The sequence below is a fragment of the Phyllostomus discolor genome, chromosome 7 (genome assembly GCF_004126475.2).
Source record: "Phyllostomus discolor isolate MPI-MPIP mPhyDis1 chromosome 7, mPhyDis1.pri.v3, whole genome shotgun sequence".
NCBI lineage: Eukaryota > Metazoa > Chordata > Mammalia > Chiroptera > Phyllostomidae > Phyllostomus > Phyllostomus discolor.
The window spans coordinates 5163198-5177760 of NC_040909.2; the positions used below are offsets into that span (position 1 = coordinate 5163198).

The window sequence follows — 14563 nt, forward strand, 5'->3', positions numbered from 1 at the left end:
TTGGGGACAGAGAGAAATAGGTGCTGCTGGACTCTGAAATGTCTCAAACTTAGATGACACTGTCCTGCTGTGTTCACAGAGAAACTTCCCTCCTCTTCCCCAGTTCCCGGTGTCCCAAAGTCTAAGGTCCTGTACTGTGAGTGTGCGTATTTAAGAAAAGGTGTGCCTGAGGGAAACGACTTTGAGTTGTTGACACAGAACTCATCCTCTCCCTCGCGTCTTTTTGACAATGCAGTGATGGACGTACAGGCCTTTGAGAGGCTGCTGGGGCCCTGCATGGACATCATGAAGAGGAACATCTCACACTACCAGGAGCAGCTGGTGAAGATGTTCGGCTCCAGCATGGATCTGATGGACCCCGGGCTTTAGGTGCGCCACGCCTCGGCGTCTTCTCAGTGTGACACCAGAACCTTCCGGTCAGCCACAGAACACACGCAGAACGCAGACACGACAGGACAGTTCCTTCCGTTGCCACCGCAGCTGCCATTGCTGTGGCCATGGGCATTTAGAAAACTTGAAAGTCAGCACTAAAAGATGGGTAGAGGTTCAACCTGCACCTCCACTTTGCTTCTGAAAGCCCATTATTAGACTGCTTGTAATGATTGTTCCAACCCAGTTCCACATCTTTGGTTCCAAAATGGCATGTCTCTCCAACAATTTAAGTGCCTGATACTAAGTCCAAAGTGTAAACATCTTCGTTTCCTCTCTTGCTGCTACTGTTGCTTTTGGAAGTCACCACAGGTCTGCACAAACCTATTGTGTAACTGTAGATGCCCTCCCCCAACCTTTCTCAAGGGAGGAAATGTCGTAGCCTTGATCTCCTCGTTTGTTCTTTGAGAAAGTCCATATTTGTTCACAATTGTAGCCTTCGGTTTTATGTTGGAAAGTAGTGGCAAATAGGATGAAGGTCTGTGGTCCTGTGGCATTTTGCTGTCTGCTGAAAGCAGCACACGTGACGGCCGTCTCCAAATTCTCGGTGATGCTTAAGGGATGGCCCTGCTCAGGGCCCAGCAGGGCGGCACCCCAGCGCACGCTGAGGGAGCACTGGGACTCACCTTAGAGCAGAAAGTCTGGGTCTGGTACGTTGTTCCGGTAGCAGAAAGAAGGAAGGTTTCCTGGGTTGGGGGTTTTTTGGTTTTTGTTTTGTTTCAGTAGGTTTTGTTTCGTTTCATCTCTGTGCAGTTTGCCTGAATGAGTTGCTGTCCATTTATAAGGAGCCAGGGTTTGGGGATGTCATCACTTTACCCGACCCGCAGACTCTCCTGGGTAACCCCTGCTGTCCCTGTGTCCAGGCGCCTCTACCGGCCGAGGGAGCACGCCGGCCGGAGTTGCACTGCAGAGAGGGCCTTGGCTTCCACTCCGGAGTCATCACACAGCTGTGCTGTTGAGCCATCAGTTTTTACCCCCTGTAAAGAAGCAGCAGCTGTTTTTGAAGTTCAAAAAATATTTCTCTAGGAATTCCCCTTGGACATAGTCACGTATACCAGTTTGTCAGCTGACTCGGGCATGATTCCTAATGATTAACTCTTCGTTGGTTTTCAAAAATTGGCAACATTTACAATTTTGTAGAATTACTGCCAAGACCTTTCTAATTCAGATGTTAGGGTATTTGGGGTTCCAATTGTGAATCCCACAAGAAAGTAATTTAGCTTCTGTTTTTAAACTTTTTTAACGTTTTAATTATATCAGGTAGAATTTTGATTATTTTGATTAATTAGATGTTTCAGAATGAAACTTTTTCTTCAGAGTGACTTAAAATCAGATGTTACAGGTGATGCTAAGAGCAGTATGAAATTTGCATAAAGGTAGATTTGAGTGTTGTAGTTCAGTTTTTATTAAATCAAAAGGCCCTTTCCAATATGATTTTTTTAAAACTAAGTTTTTAAAAACTTAGGGATTCATAAATCCCTAAGATACTGCATGCTGGGGCTTGAGCCACCCCTGTGGTGGATGGTGATGGGAGCCCGCGTGGTCCCCTGCCAGCGCCCGCATAAGCCCGGCTCTCTGTTCTTGCCACAGGCACTGTGGTCAGGGGATTCCCAGAGCGGCGACTCACCGCGGCCTTGTCGGTCCTCCCCTTTTCCCGTGTCCGTGAAGTAAAGGCAGGAGGACTCCTCAGACTGGCTGCCCTCCGGGGCCTGCACCGCAGCTCGGAATCGTGAAAGGTTGAAACCAGTTCCCCGGAACAGGCAGCTAGCACTGGGAAAGTCCATGTGTTTTTCCCCACGATTACTCAAGGTGATTATTTTCTGTGGTGGTGTTTTATTATCAGATAAGTTAAGGAAGCACATCTCGCACATCACCTGACAACCACCACACCCTTTTCTTGCCAACGTAACAGGTACACACTGGGCTTCAGGAGTGACACAGAAGCCTGGCCCCAGACTGTGTGAGGACTTGAGGACTCTGTGTACACCGAGCAGAGGTCCCCTGCGCACCTGCGCCCCACCAGTGAGGGCCGGCTGTGCGCTCCATGCCACAGCCGCTCCTGCAGGCTGCCCTCTTGCACATCCGGGTCAGTCTTCCTCTTCACAGAGTCCCCTCTGACACCCCCGCCTCACTGGTGGCTGGTGTTTTACAGGGTAGAATTCATCAGATTTAACTTCTCCTGCTCTAATTACAGACTGATATGTGGATGATCGGCTTAGCCCCTCACTGCGTACAGGGCCCCCTGGGGGTCTGGCTTTGAAGGAGGGAGGCTTTAAAGGGACCAGTGTGAGTGAAATAGGACATAGCTGTTTCCAAGGTGCCAGGAGTCTGACAGTGTTCCGAGTCTGTGTGCAGCGTGGGGAATCACAAGTAGTGGGCAACCACAGGTGGTGGGCACGTCCGACTCAGCGCTGTGGTGTCCACGTTGTGCCAGGCAAGCCGTGCACTGATGGTTGCGCCTCACGGGGTGGAGCTTGTGTTGGAAAGTGACCCCTTCGGTCACTGATTTGGATGGTGGAGAATGCCCTGAGAGATGTGAGGTCCAAGTTGCAGTATTACCCTTCCTTCTGACCCCAGTGTATCACATCCACTCTCTCTGGGTTATGTTCTCTGAAAGAAGGATTCATATGTTCTGACCTCTTAGTCAGTAGTCATGTATAGTTGTTACAGATTCTCAGAAATGCAGGCGGAGGTTTTCTTCAAGCAGTTTAATGAGTGAATTCGGCAGCAAAGTGGCTAAGAGATGGTTCTGCAGCCAGGAGAGCTCATGCTCGTCCTCGTACTGCCCAGTCTCTGCTCACAGTGGCAGGGCAGTTGTGAGTGCCGCTGGCTCCCAGCAGCACCCTGGGCACGCGGCATTTCCATGTCGTGTCCGGTGTCCCGGCCACCCTCTCACGCTTAGGAAAACCGAAAGGGCACTTTTGCACAGAGAAGAAGAAAAGAGATCCATGAATGTCATCTTTTATCTTTTGCTTTCAGTTGGCTGATGTTGGAATTGTGTTCTTGACATGCACTTGTAAACCAATCTTGCCAAGATACAAGTTGTTTCGGTTTCTCGCTGTAATTACCTCTTGTCCCTCCTGTCTTGACTGCTGACGTTCCTCGATGATTCTAATGTCTATTTTATAGGAAGCGGCCTTCCCGCGGGTTTCCTTTCACACACTGCAGGGCTATCTTTATATTAAAAACCTTTTTTTTAAAGAATATTGTCACTAACCTCATGGGGGATTTGCAGAAAACCATTTAACCCACCTTGAGCAAAAGGTAGATTCTTCATTGTTTTCTTCAGCTCGTTGTAATAAAAAATCTAATTCAGCATTATTGTGCTACCTCAAAGGTAAAAATGTTTTAAGGTCTTGTTTTGGTCCTGAGTTCTATACATAGTGTTTGAAATGTCTTTCAATTGGAGTTATTTTTAAGTCACTGGGAAGAATCTTATTTTAACCTGTTTTACACTTGTGTTGTAATCTCAGAAGAATAAGTGATTAATCCTTGCTCTGTAGTATTGAACGTTTAATGATGTCATTGTTTGCCATAAACAAGGTTGGGTTTTTTAAAAGGAAACTCTAGGGCTTGGCTTCGCTTTTGGTTAATAAAGGCTGACAAATCACGTCCGGCTCTGTGGCTCTGCGGGCTCTGCAGCCTCGTGTCATGGCCACCCTCCCACGGCAGCGCTCCAGGCCGTCGTATCGCTCACTGGGCAGGCGCGAAGTTGCAACTGGGGTGTGGGTTCTTGGAAATCAGAGAGGAGGCCCGGGCATACGTATTAATTAGGGTTCTCCAAAGGAACAGAACCAACGGGACGGTGGGGGAGGGGAAGCAGTATGTGTAAAGAAATTTATTAAAGAATTGGCTTTGGAGTGAGTTGGCAATCTGCAGACCCAGGAGAGCTAATGGTTTAATTCCAGTCCCGGTCTGAAGAAGGCCGGAGACCCAGAGAGCCAATAGTGTAGTTCCTGCCCAAAGGCTGGCGGGCTGGAGGTCCAGGAAGCACCGATGTCCCGGTTCCAAGGCAGTCAGACAGGAAGATTCCCTCTTACCGGGGGAGAGTCAGCTTCTGTTCTGTTCAGGCCCTTGGCTGATGGGATGGCGTTAGGAGGGCAATCTGCTGTACCTCGGTCTGTTGGTTTAAACGTTAATATCAGCCTTATGGAAACTCCCAGAATAATGCTTGACCAAATATCTGGGTACCCCATGGCCTAGTCAAGCTGACACATGAAACTAACCTCAGCTTTGAGTTGTTGGGAGATGGTGTGCAGGGGCATCCAGTATGTCCCTCGCCGGGAAAGACACTGTCGCCAGTGAAGCCCAGCAGGAGTCATCTGCCGTCTGACAGTGTTACTTGTCATTTCCTTCTCTGTGACACAGCTGCCGGAAATAGCAATGACTCTGTGATAGTCCACTGTACCTACAGTTTCCAGTGACCACAGGGAGGTCATTCCACGATAAAACCAGGTTCCAGTTTGATCTTGCCCTCACCTGGCAGTTACAAACAGTCGAGGAATGAGTGAACATGCAAAACATGCACGTGGGGCCCAAGAAACTGGTCATTGAACCCTCAGACCCAAACCAGCTTTGTTTCAAGAATTTAAAAATGAATTTTTTTTTTTATTTTTAAGAAACAGCCCACCGGCCCTGGCTGGTGTGGCTCAGTGGATTGAGCTCCGGCCCGTGAACCAAAGAGTCACTGGTTTGATTCCCAGTCAGGGCACATGCCTGGGCTGCAGGCCAGGTCCCCAGTAGGGGACACATGAGAGGCAACCACACATTGATGTTTCTCTCCCTCTCTTTTTCCCTCCCTTCCCTCCTCTAAAAATAAATATATAATCTTTAAAAAAGTTAAGTATGGTAAACCTTTGTGGTTTTGGTGGCATTACCGCTATAAACAGTTAAGAAATGCCAGGACAGCATCAAGACCATGTTGTCCACAGTCTCAGCCCTGAAGAGTGAATGTCACGTGAGGACTTTGCTTTCTGTGTACATTGTAACAGGAAGCTAGATATTTGTCCTGTCAAAGTTACCTGAATATATCCTCTGTGTCCTCAGCAGTCCTAGTGCATCAATTTTATAACAGAATTTAAAAGTACTACTTATAATATGGTTAAGGAAATGGGGGTCGTTTCACAAGGCATCATGTTAAGTATAGATTTTGCTTCCTTTACCCATCCTCCCCATCGTAGGTGATGGCCAGTGATACGTACTGTTACCTGACATTGAGACATGCAGATAACCCGGGGTGTCCAACCTTTTGGCGTCTCCAGCCCACACTGGAAGAAGAGTTGTCTTGGGCCACACATTAAATACACAAACATTAACGAAAATAAAGCAATCTTACAATGGTTAAAGTAAGCTTATCATTTTGTGTTGGGCCACAGCACGCCAGTTGCAGGCTGGACACCCCTGATTGTAGACTGTTAACCAGGAACATACCGAGTAATCAGTTGTGAGTTGAGATAAGTGTTATCCAAGTTCTGAATTAGAATGTCAGAAAGTGGGTCCGACTCAGTCGTTTGTTTAGTGAACAAGTCTCGATGACCTGCTGAGGACTTTCCCGACACTGTTTAAACCCCAGGCGCTGGCAGGACTAGCAGTACTGAGGTCCGCAGCCCCAGGCTGCTACTTTAAGAACAGTCATGCTCGCAATGGCTGTTGTTGCCCTTGGTCATGCTGCTCTTCTCTGTGTGGGCTGCCATTGCCTCTTGGTAAAGTGAGTGGCTTTTGTTGTTGTTATAAAGATTTATTAAAACACAGCCACGCACTCAATTATTTATACAAGGGGGGACCCCCCCAAAAATGGAATTATCTTCCGAAGGTCAGGCCTCCTGTAGTACAGGCTTGCCCAGCTAGGTGAGTGTTCTAGGAACCGGTCTGGATCAGTGCACCAGCTGGCGTTGTTGTGAGAGGCTGCATTCGGCTTCAGTGGATTTTTTTTAAAGACTCTTTCAATGCATTTGCCCATTTTATGATGGGTGATTTACTAGTGCACCCGCCCACACTGTGCTGAGTGTTCAGTTTTTGACCAAAAATAGCACGACCCCTGTGCCCCACGCTCCCTATTCACCTGATCTCAAAAACCAGCAGAAGCACTCAAAGGCATCAAAATTGACAAGTTCAAAAACTTCTGAGCAGTGGGAAAAAGTCTCCATAGGTGTATTGCACCAAACGGAGAGTACTTTGGCAGTGACTGAGGTTTAAACATGTAAGAATAAATACACTTTTATACATAGATTCCTGGGATTTTGGGGGGGGCTGCACCTCATGTACAGTTTTTGATAGAGGCTGCATGGCCTGTGAAGCCATCATTGATGTCGGCCCTGAACAGACTCGAAGTCCCCATCATGAGGATTAAGTGTAACCAGCTTGGAAGAGCAGTATTTGCCTTTTTGGTTGACATGAGCACATTACTGACAGTTGTGAGTTACTCTGGCTTTGGTAACAGCCCTCTTTTTAAAAGATTTTATTCATTCTTAGAGAGGGGGAAGGGAGAGAGAAAGATAGGGAGACACCCCCCCCAACAGGGGGTCGTAGGCCAGCACTCAGCCCACTGAGCCGCACCAGCCAGGGTGATAACAGAGGCCTTGAAAAGTGTGCAGGATGGGCCCTGGCTGGTGTAGCTCAGTGGATTGAGCACAGGCTGCGAACCAAAGTGTCACAGGTTCGATTCCCAGTCAGGGTACATGCCTGGGTTGTAAGCCATGACCCCCAGCAACCACACATTGATGTTTCTCTCTCTCTCTCTCTCTCTCTCTTCCTTCCCTCTCTGAGAATAAATAAATAAAATCTTTAAAAAACATTTTAAAAAAGCGTGCAGGTTGTGTATTCTGCCATCGAATCAACCAAATCTTCGGCAGGATGACATTTTCCGGTAATTCGAGTGTATTGTTGTTGGCAACCCCCACCCAAAACAAGGCAGCAAACTGCACGTTCCCTGCCCCCTTCTCCCTCCGCTTCCTCCAGCTCCACTGCTGTGGTCATGGCCCCAGCTGGCAGGACCTAGGGGATGTTTCCCAGCCCGCACACTTTGCATGGGGCTGCTGAAAGTGAGTGTCTTGAACACACAAGCGTGCGGCGTCCCTCACTGCGCTAGCTGGCGTCACGCAGTCCTGGTTACAGAAGCGTCAAAGGGGCTGTGGAAGAGAGTCTAGGGTTCAGACTTGAAGGAACCCCCCCGCCCCTCGCTCCAGGTAAGGGCTCCTCAGAAATCGTCACCTTCATGTGAGTCATCCTAAACATCATGACGAAGTCTGGCCAGAGATTCCTTTCTGGCCTAGGTCGCCTTCTTTGACGGTGTGTGCTAAGAATCAAACTTTTCTTAAAGTGTCTTTTTTTCAGGTGGCATTTCTACTCCTTCCTCTCTGACTTCTTTCCGACCAGCATCACTGATCCTGTGGGCAGTTCTTTCTGCTCTATACAGCCAGTCATCTGGGTTGTCTTTAAGCACACAGAGTGAAGCCGGCGGGCCCAGCCCGTTCGTAGACTGCAGGGCCACCGGGGCTGTGAGGGGGGGTGGCCAGGCTAGAGAGTGAAACCCGAGGGGCTGGGGCTCGGGGAAGGCCAGCAGCACTTGCCTGCTCCTCATCCGTCAGTCCATTGTCAGTCCATTCCGACGGGTTACAAGAATGAGCCCCAGTCGGGTGGCTCGGTTAGAGCGTCACCGCGTACACCGAAAGGTTGCAGATTCTGTCCCTGGTCAGGGTACACACCTCGGTTGTGAGTTCGATCCCCAGCCAGGGTACATACGGGAGGCTACCAATGGATGTTTCTCTCTCTCTCCCTCCCTTCCTCTCTGTCTAAAATTAATATCCAGTCCAAGGGTGAAGATGTAAATAAATAAATAAAAGAAGGGTCATTTGAAACAGTACCAGCTAAAATGCCCATGGCCTTCTTGGCCGTGGGCCCACCCCTCCTCTGCAGAATTGCGCTGAGCCAAGGGTCAAAAGTCACTGTGTATCCCGCTGGAAGCCCAGATCCAGCCATCTCCTTTCTGGCCAGATCCTCCAATCCCAGAATGAGGAAGCAGGGGTGTGCAATTGGGGGTTTTTTCCCTAGTAAATAGGTGAAAAGGAAGAGCTGAAGCCCAGACCCACCGGATGAGCAAACCAGCACTTTCCAGCGTAACATCCAAGCGTAGTTCAACCAGACATTTTCATTCCGAAAATGAAAGGCCTGAGCAGGAAGGAACATGCCCAGCACACACACACACACCCCCCCCAACGTCTGCCATGACCCCAGTCCGGGAGGAGGGAGGAGCAGGGTGCCTGAAGCTGAGTTTGGGCTGCGGGGCAGGAGGGAAGAGGCCTTCGGGGCAGAGGTGCATCAGTCCCTGGCAAGTCAGAACAGCTCAGGAGCCACCTTGGGCCCTGGGGTCCTGTCCTAGAGCTGTGCAGCTGGCATCGTGCCCAGGGCAAGAAATGAGGCTCAGGTACACCTGGGAATCAGCCTGGACCCCAGACAAGGGGTCGTCCCCCCTGAGCAATTCTGAAGCCAGGGTGTCACCTCAACCTGAATGGAGCTGGGGGTGGAGAGCATGTGACCCCCCACCCCCACCCTGAACTCCAGGCCTCCATGGTGGGTGAACACGCAAAACACCCACATCTGCCCTACCTTAGAACTCAAGATAGTTTCACCCAACTGACAGCGCCTCCTCCCTGAGGCCCACAGCTGGAGCCTTGTCCAGGGCCTCTTTTTGGCTTACTCCTCTGGCCGGGCTTATGGGAGGGTACCACACCACCCGCCCTTTGGCTTTGCCTGCTGGCATTGGGTGCAGTAGGATTTCAGCCCAGCCCCTCACCTGCCCAGGCTGGGCTGAGGCCCAACTACATGGAGTAGGGGGCTCCTCGGATCCAGTGGCTGGTGTGGTCTCTCCTCTTGTGCTTGCTTCAGGCTGGGCATCTCTGGCTCCCAGCAAAAGCAGCCTCACTCCCAGATAGAGAGACGGCCTCACAACCGAAAACGGGGTAGGTTATCCTCATACCTGAAAAGTGGGTAGAGCTGGTTTTACAACCCGAGGGCAAGCCCCTAGGTCCAGGGCCTGGTTTGCAACATGCAGACAAGGGTACGTTAAGAGTGCGGAGGCCAGGCGGGCTCGCCAGCACAATGGGGATTTCCCTTCCCAGAGCGTCCCTGGGACTCTTCACTACCGGATAGTGCCAGGAACAGGGTGTGCTTTGAACCGCCTCCACCCTGGCCCTAACTTAAGGATCCTTTTCTTGGTAATTTTCCTGCCTTTTGTTCCGGAAGGAAAAAAAAAAATCTTAGGAATGATTTGCAGTCAGCCCCTCCTTGTGGGCGTGGATGGCGGGAGTTGCGGGGGCATCCGGGGTCGCCTCCATCCTGGTGGGAACATCTTGTTCTCCGCTTGGATCTGCACGTCCAGCCGTTGGAGAGGGCGCTGGGTGCACTGGGAGAACTCCAGGCCGGAGAGGGTGGAGTTGAGCAAGAACGGCCAGCTCTATTTAAGGAACAGGCAGGGGTGGCGAAACATGGGGAGAGATGCCGATCCCAGACAATGGTACTCACCCCTGCACCCACCTCTCCCCTCCCCCCGGCCCCCTCCCCCAACCCCACGCCTGGAGGGACAAGGTGCAACAAGGGAGCAGCAGCTGCTCACAGGCATGACCTCCTGGTCCAGTTCCTGCCCGCTCCACCTTGGGATGACCCCTCTCGCCCCGGCCCATGTCTGCCTGGGGCCAGGTGACTGACATCCCTGAGGCCGGCTCTCCACTCAGTGCCTCCCTTCACCTTCAGGCCCCTGGCAGGGCTTGCTGCGTGGCCCTTGCCCTGTCCTCTAACCTCTTGCACCCCTGCGCCCCTCAGCAATGGCCTCCCTCGCCTGGTCTTTAGGGAGAAAACAGAAGCCTTGGGCCAGAAACACCAAGCTCCTCCTCTGCTCCCCACATCCTCCTGGAGCTCCTGCCCCTTCTGCTCCCCTTGAGTCTGGCCTGCAGTTGCCTCCTCCTCTCCCAGTCTCACCACAGCCTTCCCAGTGACTCCCACAGGCAGAGCCAGGGTACCAGCGTCCCCTCCGGCTCACTGGAGTCTCAGCCAAATCCATTGTGGTGAACTCCTCCCCCGGCTTTAAGGACCCCCCCTTCCCAGGAACATCCCGTTCTGGTTTTCTTCCCACCTGGGTTGCGGTTGCGGTTGCCAGCTTTCACCAAGGCTGCAGTTAAACGTGGGAGTGGCCCGGGACTCCCTCTGGGTTCTGCTGCCTCCTACCCCCCTCCCTCCTCAGGGGCGTCCAACCTTTTGGCGTCTCTGGGCCACACTGAAAGAAGAGTCATCTTGGGTCACACGTGAAATACACAAACACGAACGAAAACAGATGAGAAAAAACAAGGTTTCAAGTAAATTAATGGTTTTGTTTTGGGCCTCACTCATAGCCATCCTGGGCTGCCTGCGGCCTGCAGGTCGCGGGCTGGACACCCTGTCTAGAGATTCTGTCGGGGACAGCAAGGCTTTGGGGGTTATCCCCATGCGGCTCACTCCCTCTGGGACACCGCGCTGAGTTCAGTATCCAGTCCTCCCCCTGTCCCTCTCCCATCTCTGTGCTCCCTGGGAACCTTCTGCAAAGTTTGCTCTCCTTTCCTTTTTTTAATTTAAAAAATGTTTTAGCTGTGGAATATTATAACAAATACAGAAAAGATGCATAAAACAAAGACATTCCACTCAATAACGTCTCAGAGGTCAAACGCAAAACGACTCAGAGGAAGCACACCCCCGGCCCCTCCTGTGGCCCCCCAGTCTCCCTACTCCATCCCGAGTGTTCAGGGCAGGGGTTCAGGGCTCCCTGGGTTTTCTTGATCACGGCCTCACCTGAACGTGCCTCTCTGGAAAATCACTGTCTTCACGCAGCTGGACACCTGTGATTAAATGCATAAGGCAGAACTCATTCTGACTGCTGGGCTTTAGCATCGACCGTCATTTATCTTGTCCGTTTCTGCTTACCCCACCTACTCCTTCTCTCGCCATCGTTCTCGGGGGCCCATGGTTACAAGATCTACGTCCCCTGTGTTTCTCCTTGCTTCTGCAGTCATAGAAGTATACGCACAATCACGGTGGTTTGTCTGTGCTGTCTACACTTAAACTGTTTTATTCACACTTTGGGGCATCTGATTTTTCTCACTCATCCCAGCTTTGTGGCAGGCCCTCCAAATCAGGTGTTATTATTCCAATCCCTTCTTTTTGATGGTGACATAAGACCTGTCCACACTCTTGTTGATACTCCTCCCTCAAAAGGAAGGATCTTATTTCCCTTTCCTTGGATATAGCCTGGACTTAGTGACTTTGCTCCTAATGAATAGAATGACGCAGAGATAACACGGGGGCTCCTGAGTCCAGGTGAGAAAGACAACACAGCTGCCACCTGGCTTCCTCTCTCTCTCGGGACAACCATCCTTGGAAGCTTGCCACCACGTTGTAAGGGCACGTGAAGTGACCACATGCGGGTGTTCGGCCCCAGCTAAAGTCTCAGCTGACGACCAGCACGCAGGTGCCCGGCTTCCGTGAGGAGACTTCAGACAACTCGGGCCCCAGCGTTCAAGCTGACGCAGCAGAGGACAGCGGTCTCCAGGGAGCCCTGCCCAAAGACAGAGTTGTGTGCGGAATCAATGTTACTGTTTTAAGCCACTAGAGTTAGATAATTTGTCACACAACATACTAACCCAAACAGGATAAAGGTAACCAAAATGTCTCCAACTATGTCCTTTTGGATGGACTCATTGTCTCACCACGGCACATGATACAGCAATAAATATCCCTGACCATTTAGCTCACATGTTGTGTCCATGCTTGCCATGCACCAGGTGTCTAAGCCAGGTCAGCCCTTGGAGAGCACTTACGGAACGAATGGAGAAGTGAATGAATGCTAGGGCTGCCCCAGGGAGACCCTGCCCTGTCCAGCCCCTACCCATGCAGAGCAACGCTGGATGGGAGGTTGCCTGGGCAGAGGAAGCCAGGCAGGGCCTGTCTGCAAGGTCTGAAGACTGGCGCCTTTTGGGCTTTTTATTCTGTGTTTACAGCACCTGCTGCCAGCCCTGAAACCACCCATGGGGAACAGCAGCAGGGGCGTAGCTGGGTCTCCTGGCATTCCCGCTGGTTGTGGAGGGCCTTTTGGGCCTGACCCAGGGCTAGCCTAGATTTGGGGAACCCTCGCTGTGCCCCAACTTCCTGCTGCCCCATTTTCACTTTTTCCATAATAGTTGTCAGTTGACACCACATGGCTTTATTTTTATTCAGTCAGTCAGCAGGAACTTACTTGGTGTTTGAGGCGCTCAGGATACATTCACGAATAACACAAAGGGATTTCCACCTCACAGAGCTCATAGCCTAGTGGAGGAAGTCAGGCAATGCTGTCTAAGGTTAAGAAATACCGTTATAAACAAAAAGTAGAGCGGGATAAGGGGCTAAAGGTCATCCCAAACGGGGGGGGGGTGGGTGCTGAAAGGTCTGAAATGAGGGGCTCTGCAGGCATAGGGGTGCAGTCCTGCGGGAATCCATCAAAAGTGCATTCCACCTCCAGGCAATGACTGGAGTCCAGTCCCTGAGTCCGAGAGTGCACGGGGTGTAATATGCAACCAACTTCAGGAGGCTGGGCAGTGGGGCTGCAGGCACACAGAGGGGGTGCAGTCAGACAGGTAATGAGGAATCCTGGGGCCCTGCCAGCTCTGGCTTTTTTCGGGGGAAGTGCTCCTGCAGGGTTCTGAGCCGGGAACAAGGGGTTCTGACTTAGGCATTCACAGGCTGACATGTGGAGAACAGAATGAAGATGGCAAAGGCAGCAGCAGAAAGACTGGAGGTGGCTATGACATTGCCCCGGGGAGAGGCGGTGGTGGCCCGCACTGGATGGAAGCCAGGGGCCTGCTGTCATTCTCATTCTGGGGAGACGATGCAAAGGAAGCAACGGGACGATCTGGTAGGCAGGAAGGAAAGTAGTCAGAAGGTAATCTGCTGCACTGAGCCCGAGCAGTAGGCAGGATCGAGCTGCCATCACTTGAGCTGGGGGAGATGGGGTGGAGTGGGCCTGGGGGATGAACCTGAGCCAGGATGGCACAAACTGAGTTTGAGATGCTAAGTGGAAGTCAAAGTGCAGATGCCTCGTCGACTGCTAGACATTGAATCTAGCGGTCAGGAAAGGGTCTGAACTGGACGTACACCTTGGGGACTGATCAACCTGTGGGCAGAATTTGAAGCCATGAACCTGGACGAGATTATGAAAGATACAGTGTAGACAGAGAAGAGGTGAGGAGGAGAAGCAGGGAGGTCAGAGGAAAACCAGGAGGGCATGGGGCCCTGGAAGCCACTCAGGGAAGGTGCTTCCAAGGGAGGAGAGATCGGCTGGTCACAGGAAGTGCCTTTCCTCTCTGCCCCCATAGGGGCCACTTTCTAAAAAAAAACTTTTTGTTCACTGCTATATTTCCAGCACAGAGCATGCATGCTCAATAAATATTTGTTGAATGAATTAGCATGTGCTTGAATCCACACCTCGGAAAACCCCCACCACACAGGGTTGCAATGAACAATGGCCTCCCTTAGAGAAAGAGCGGAGATCAGGTAGGAGATTCTGCCCATTCACAGTAGCACAGAACTCCTCCCTCGCCTTTCCCAGCTACACTGACATTCACTCAGGTGGGAGCCCTACTGGCCAACACAGGACCCAGGATAAATGAACCTGCCAATGTGGAGCTTGGTGGGACTTGGGTTGACACTGAGTCATCCACCAGTCACCGAAAAGCTCTACTCCTTTATCCATCCCTCTAGATTTAGTCATTTGTCCACCCATCTACATCCAATCATCTGCCCATCACATATACACATATACTCCTTTATCCACCGTCTACAGCCATCCTTTTCTCCATCTTTCCGTCCATCCACATCAGTTCATCCATCTACCAGGGTGACCAACTTTCCGGTGCTGTCTCATTGTTAACACTAAACGTCCCACATCCTGGGAATGTGGTACAGTTGGTTGATCCATCCATCCCCCAGGCATCCCGCATTGCACCCATCTGCCCAAAGCCCACCTGTCCTACCCAGGGGAGGTAGACAAAGCTCCGCCCGGTGCCCCGCCCTGCCCCGCCCCTCCCGGAAGCTGCTGCGGAGAATCCTGGCACCTTAGCAACAGCGTTTTTGGGAT

General features: G+C 51.4%; 1 protein-coding gene across 2 annotated transcripts in view; it reads left to right on the forward strand.

The window, feature by feature from the left end:
- The window catches only part of PRKAR2A (protein kinase cAMP-dependent type II regulatory subunit alpha), a 46731-nt gene extending 42688 nt beyond the window's left edge, over positions 1 to 4043 (forward strand). For both annotated transcript variants that reach the window (XM_028518423.2, XM_036030356.1), the window contains one exon: positions 236 to 4043. In XM_028518423.2, coding sequence (XP_028374224.1) covers positions 236 to 369 — 134 coding nt within the window. In that variant the 3' untranslated portion in view covers positions 370 to 4043. The remainder of the gene's footprint in view (positions 1 to 235) is intronic.
- The last annotated feature ends 10520 nt before the right edge of the window (positions 4044 to 14563 follow it).